Source organism: Lytechinus pictus, chromosome 15, assembly GCF_037042905.1.
Source record: "Lytechinus pictus isolate F3 Inbred chromosome 15, Lp3.0, whole genome shotgun sequence".
Taxonomy (NCBI): domain Eukaryota; kingdom Metazoa; phylum Echinodermata; class Echinoidea; order Temnopleuroida; family Toxopneustidae; genus Lytechinus; species Lytechinus pictus.
This window is the reverse complement of record NC_087259.1, coordinates 24,932,886-24,940,000: the sequence shown is the minus strand read 5'-3', so window position 1 is coordinate 24,940,000 and position 7,115 is coordinate 24,932,886. Positions and strand designations below refer to the sequence as shown.

Here is a 7,115-nt window from a genome sequence, read left to right as displayed (position 1 = left end):
TTGGAATAACGGCACAAATCCCACCCTCTTCCTCCATCCATCATAATTTCACCCCCAAAAATATATTTTGCTTCTAAGGTCTTTTATGATTGGTACTGAAAATCATTCAGGCAAGGCTTTGTCTGTGTAGAAGGTTCCTAGTGGTGCAGTCACATTTCCCCTCTTTTTAACATCTGGGTGGTTTGAATAGAAATGTGTTTTCTACTAGCAGTATGGTTGCCGTAGGGGAAATGTGACTGCACCGGCATTAAGTGCAGGTTAAAACAAATAACAAAATTAGTGTAAGGAATGCAGAGTTTATAACCACTATCTAAAATCTCCTCCATATCAAACACAATTATCTCTTTTTTCAGTTCTAAAATGAATTAATTAAACCCTGGACTTCCAACAAATCAAACACTGGCATCATACATGTATATACATGTCAGAACCTCTTTGGAATATCACAGGGGAGTCAATTAATTTATTTTGATCACTCAACAGAATGAACAGACTAACAATTAAAAAACTGATAGACATATGTCTATCCCACACCAAAAAGTATTAAGATAGATTTTCCTTAAATCAGGACTATTTCTTAAGAGAAAGTGGGAAGAGTTTAAGTAACATCTTCAAGTTAGAAATACATACAAATGAAATGAAGAAATAAAACTTTGGAAATCAAGTACCTTAAAAAATAAATAGGCCTAATTCGATATGAGGTCAATTAGCAATTCTTAACAGACAACCAAGTCCAGCTAGTATAGATTTAGCATTTTTTATTCTTGACCTCAAATCAGGAATTCCCTACTCAAATCATTCATCAAATTTGGGCAACAAGTGATTTTTACAGCACTGTCTCAGGCTAACTTGCCACAGAATCTACAACATCCGTTAAACCAATCCCTGACCTCTGATAATTGCTTGAGAACTCTGCCTGTCAATTAAATCATTTTGAGTAATACAAGTATTAAGCAGGTTATAAGAAAGGGAAGAGCAGAGAAATTAATCCTCACAGGCTCACACTTCATGAAACTGTATGCAGAACACGAAACATTTTGTCCAGAAGATAAACCTTAAAAAATAATCCATTTTATTCATTATTTTCAACAAGGAAGTCTAATATCATTTTAAAATGTTAATATTTCCATCAAGTTAATATGGTTCAAAGTCTGGAATCATGCAAAATTATGACAAAAGACATGTACATATCATTTAGGCATCTGATGGATTTCTTTTCATTAATTCATTGTTTTAAAATCCATACAAGGGTAAAGTGAAAAGGGGAAATCCCCTCAATCACAGAAGGGTGAAATACGTGTAGATTTTCCTTTTACAGTCTAAAAATACACCATTGTAAAAAAAAATAATTTCATTGGTGACTAATACCCCTTTCATAAACCTATCCTCCAATTAGCCGCCTAATAGTAATGCGGATAATTCAATAAAAATTGCGTTCACAAATTCTGAAAATTATCCGCATTATTTTTACGAGCGCCTGTCCTGAAAAAGGTGGATAATCGTCATGACAACTGGACACGCCCCCTCCGATGCGATTGTGTTGGAAAAGGGTGACCTTGTGACCGCACCATGGCAATTATCCGCATTATTTGGAAATACGTTCATAAACTCAAAATCTTGTCCCCATGCTGCTATTATGCGGATAATTGCAGCATCAAAATAATGCGGATAACTCTGGTCCTCCTCCGATTTTACGACCAAATTATGCTGCTATTAGCCGCATAATTGGGTTTATGAAAGGGGTATTACATCCTTAAGTCATATCCAGCAACAATTACATTTTTGGTGAAAAAAATCTTGAAATATTACTCAAGAAATTGAATTATTGTTAAATTAAAACTGTTTGCTGCACATGATTTTTTTCTTCATATATATTTATTAAAGTTAATCCATCTTTTCAATTATGGTATCACATTTATAATTTGATATTTTCCTAAATGAAAATAAAAAATACATGTACTACACAGAGAAAAAAATTATAAGCTTCTGTTTGTTGTTTCCAATCTATGAAGTGGAGAAATAAAAAGTGAACTTTAATGATATAAATCTGTTTGCCAGGTCACAGGGTTACAAAGATGAAGAAATTCTTTTTAGGCAAAGGAGCGGGTGATAGATATGATGATGATGAATATTCAGCAGAAGCACTAGGCCAATTTTCACACGCATATCAAAACCTGAAGTCTGTACTAAATCAAAAAATAGTTTATCAAAGTTTCACTTTCAGATAAAATGAAAGACGTATTCTATGAAAGATGTGATTAAGGAATCAGGAATCCCTTTTTGTCTTTTGTCTGCTCATTATCCCCCCTCTCAATCTACTTATCAATTAACATGTACCTACCCATCCCATAAGTAAATTGGTGGCTTTAGTGTACTGACATTAAGTATGAAAACCCTTGCCTCCAAAATGATAACAATTTGCCAACCCCCTCCAAAAGAAAATTTCCTTCACGTGCAATCAAATAAAAAATTATGTTTTGTACATATAAAGGGTGGAGAAGAAATGGGACTCACCTTTCTAGTTCTAGTCTTCCCTTCAGTCTTCAATGCAGAGGGTTTGCCAGCAGGAGAGTTGTACCCAATAAATTCCACCTTCTCAAACTTCTTCACCACATTTTTCTTCTTTCCAGTAGATGTGGCACCACCAGATCCTACCTGCATCAGACCAGAGGGTGGAGCCTTTGGAGAGTTATCCACCGTCGGCTTGGAACTGTCATTGTTCTGGCTAATGATGCTGATTCCATTTGATTCTGGCTTCTTTGTTCTGCGAAGTTTAGCTCCAAAGACATTTGTAACCGTAACATTGTCATTGTCATCCTTTTTCTCAATACTAGATGTGGATACTGATGCTTTGATCAGATCTGATGGTTTCACAATATCCTTTATGTTTGACTTGCTGACCGTTTGTTGCGTCTTTGGCTTCCGGAAGTCATCAGGATAAGGGATGTGGCCATCTGATTTCACTGGTGATTTTGATGGTGATTCTTTCGCTTTGACATCATTCTTTTTCGGCTCACTAACTCTCTTATCTGTCACAATGGCAGTGGTATCAGATTTTATTTGACTAGTCTTCTTGCTGACTGTGACAGCATCTTGCTCTCTATCCTTATTAGAGGATACTTTGGGAGATACAGTTTTGACAGGATCCTGGCTTTTGGTACTGACTGAAACCGGACTGACCGGCCTCCTGAAATCAGCAGGGTAAGGAATTTCTTCTTTCTTTGATGTCTTCTCTTTCTTCGATGGTTCCTCTTTCTTTGAAACAAAGTTTGGATCTCTGAAGTTATTTGGATATTCAATCTTCACATCCTCAACCTTCTTGACGGGAGTAATTGATGGTTTTATACTCTCAGATGGCACATCCTTGCTTGTGTCATTTGTAACAACAGATTCAGTTCTATCTAAAGATCCATTAACCATTCCTGATTGGGAAACATTCTGTGCTTTTCTTCTTGCTGGTGACCCATTGCTTAGTATTGAAGTGTTTGTGTTGAAGGTATCATCCTCAGAATCAATTGCTCTTGAAATTCTCCTGTTTTGCGGAGATCGAGGGCTCTCTAGTGATATCGTCACCTCGTCCTCATCATCGATGACAGAGGATGATCTTACCAGTTTTCCTTCTCGACTCTTCAGAGGCCCTTCATTGGTCAGACTTATGATTGCACTTGCAGGTAGTTGTGAAGAAGGTTTGTGGCGTGACGGTGAGGGTGACTTTGTGGCAGCAGGACTTTTGCTCTCACTTTTGCTAGTACCATTCTTCACATCTTTCTTACCCTCTTCTGTTTTCTTAATATCTTCCTTTTTCAAGCTATGTCCACTTGCGGAAACACTGTTTTGGTTTGATGATTTTGAGACAGTCGAGTTGTTTGATTTGGATAGGGAAGCAACAGTCACCGCAGGTTTTGTATCGTTTGAAGTTTTCTGAGATTTCACTTTATCTGAAGTTCCAGAAGCAGTAGATTGACCCGTAGGTAGTGAATTTGCATTACTAGGTGTTACTGTATCCCCGAATAAACCTCTAAGTTCCGATATACTTTTCTTTCTCCGCCTTAACTCTGGTCCTTTACTACTATCTGTAGTAGATGGGTGGCTGGGCTCCCCGCTCTTATTACCTCCACTCTTATTCCCTTGAGAAGTTGAAGAATCATTTGATAAACTTGCAGCGGAAGTACCAGCCGAAGCTGATCTTGAGTTTGTTGTAGACACATGAACAATTTTTCCAACTTTTATCAATGGAGCAGAATCTTTAGTCTTGGACTTTGGCACATCCTCTTTTAAATTCTTCTTGTCATCATTTTGTTTAGTAGTACTGCTCTTTGTCTGGTTCCCTATAACTGATGGTCCATTTATCTTACTTGATTGCTGTATATGATTTCCATTCACAGATTCCGAACCAGCTGTCTTATTGCTTGCAGAAACCGTGGATTCAGCTGACAGTGTCTTTTTACCTATTTTAGGTGAACTTGCAGGTTTTGCTTGATCATTAACAGTCACGTTATTGGAGCTAGAAACATTTGAGGCTATCACATTTATCTGGGCCCCTGATTTGGGAGGTGGAGGGGCTCTTCGTTTCTTCCTTTCCAAGGTCAAGAAGACGTTATCATGCACATTTGTACAATGTTCTTCCGACACCCCGGGTCCACTGTCCGGTTCATCTCTCCCCCGGCTTCCCTGTGGCTGTGACTCACCAGTATCTGCTTTCTGGGCGGTGCCATTAACCAACGGGCCAGGAGTTTGTTTAGCACTCGATTTACTGGAAGAACTAGAACCTGCCTGCTTTGAAAGTTCCACCAAATCCACTGGATTTGGACTCTTGTTTTTGTCGATGATTATGACCTTTTTCGGTTGCTCAGCTTGCCTCTTCCACGGCGGTAGCTTTTTCAATCTCTCCTCTTCCGCCTCCCGTTCTTTCCGTTTCTCATCATCCTTTTTCTTTTGCTTTTTCTCGAGCAAACTGATTTTCCACAACGGCACAGACATATTGTCGGTGAATTTCATCTATATATTCGCAAAGTGTGTCACCGAAACTCACAAAAAATACTTTCAATCCATGAAACAATTGTCATCTCTGTCTTTTGCCGGTAAACATGGCTAAGAATGATTAAGAGTAATTCAAACGACGTTCAACCTGCACTGGTATTACCAGTTGTAATGGTATACTGCTCTGTGATGAGACAAGCGATGCAAACACATACAAAATATTGATTGACTATATTCACTATCCAGTTCTTCTACATTCATTCAAATGTTACGGAGGAGAAGAGCGGCACACACAGCGCACAAGTGGTACCCGCTTGAGTGCGTCGAAACGACTTTGCACTGTACAGGTGGTCAGTGGTAGCACGTTGGTACTGGGAAACTGAAATAAGCGTCCAATTTCAATTTCTTAAAACCACCAAGACCCTAAATGTTCATTCCATCATTTTAATGGTCTGTCAACCTTCTCTTCAGCAATGGTGCTGTGCTATATATTACCGGGGCTATATACTTCATTCCGATCAAACTTATGATGCAAAACCAACTTGCCACTTGGTTTATACAGTGACCATTTTGCTTATTTCTATTCGATCACATCCTTCTTGGAATAATTCGCTTGACGCTTGACAACCAGTCGATCTCCAAACCCAAGTTCGGTCTAAGTCCATATTTTGTCTTCTTTCAAGTAAGGCTTCTTCCAAAGTCCACCTTTTCAAACACCAATTAATATACAGTACTTTGTCTTATTTCAGGTAATAAGACTTCTTCCAATCCCTTCCAATGTCCACATTTTCAAACACCGATTAGTATACATTTATTATGATTAGGCGAATTATTTATGAACCAAATTTTCATTTGAAAAAGTACAAAATAATAGGCCCAAGTAGATGAAGTGGAATTGGATCATCCAGGCATAAGGCTAATCCTTAGAGTATTAGACCCACTGGCGTAAACCCGGGGGGATGGGGGGATATATCCCCCCACTTTTCGAGGAGGGGGGGGGGGATGGCCTGTACAAACATCCCCCCACTTTTTACGAAAGAAATGAAAAAAATCACAAGAGATAATTGTTTTATTGGTAAAAATTCTTCCTAAAATACCGCTTAACAAATAAAACAATATTATTGAATCATAAAATGCAAATAAAGAGCCAGTTCACCATTTCCAAACGAAATACTTATGTTCTTATTATAACATTGAAGAGAAACCCCCGTTTCTTCCAATTCATCAATGTTGGGGTCTTTGGGAAGGGATTAAGATGGAATGTCAACAAATTTTGAATGTAATCTCTAATAAAACCATCAAACCATCATGGGGTAAAAAAGATAATAATATTGGAGGGGTATTTGCCATATGGACATACAGTGGCGTAACTACGGGGGGCGTGGGGGGCACATCCCCCCCCCCCATCGGCTGACAAAAAAAAAACGGGGAAAGGGGAAAAGGAGAAAAGAGGGAGAAAGGAAGAGAAACGTAGTGGGAAAGAAGAAAATATTATTCATTATAATGTTATATTATATTATAATTATGTTATGTTACATTACATAAGAAACATATTTATCATAACTTTATGAAACATAATTTGCTCAGGGCCTACGTCTTCATTGTTCCTGGTGCTCGCATTGTCTGTTTAACGTGATATATAATCCTGTTGTACTAAAACATCCCGTTTTCAAGTCAATATAAACCAAATATATTTCCTAGCACTTGAGTTATCATTGTTTTATGTAGTGACATATGCTTGTTTTTCACGACTCAAAAAGTGATTGCCCCATGTTAAGGTCTTCGTATATATGAAACATTTCCTGTCCGTGGTTACGTTCGCATTAGTGGATTGGTGAGATATGTCTGCTTTTCATAAATTCCTAAAATCAGTCCTTAAAATGTCCCTTCTGATCTGAATATCAAAAATTTTCAGCTCGCGCTTCGCGCTCGCATCATTTGGTTAATGAAATACGTATGGTCCTAGTTAATTCTTACAAAAAAACCTTAGAATGCCCCACTTCAGGTCTGAATTATCCAAATTTTCAGCTCGCGCTTCGCGCTCGCATTGTTTAGCGAGACAGGTACCTATCATGATTACACAAATTTGATTATAATGTCCCTTTTTAGGTGTGAATATAAAAAAAATTCAGCTC

General features: G+C 38.0%; 1 protein-coding gene across 1 annotated transcript; it reads right to left on the bottom strand.

Annotated features, from left to right (window-relative positions):
* Positions 1–844: 844 nt before the first annotated feature.
* Positions 845–5,317, bottom strand: LOC129277969 (nucleolar protein dao-5-like). The gene is made up of 2 exons (XM_054914160.2): positions 2,515–5,317; positions 845–916 (listed from the first exon to the last, which is right to left on the bottom strand). Exons 1-2 carry the CDS (start codon positions 4,996–4,998, stop codon positions 845–847), a joined length of 2,556 nt encoding a protein of 851 aa, XP_054770135.2. The 5' UTR covers positions 4,999–5,317.
* Between the last annotated feature and the right edge of the window lie 1,798 nt (positions 5,318–7,115).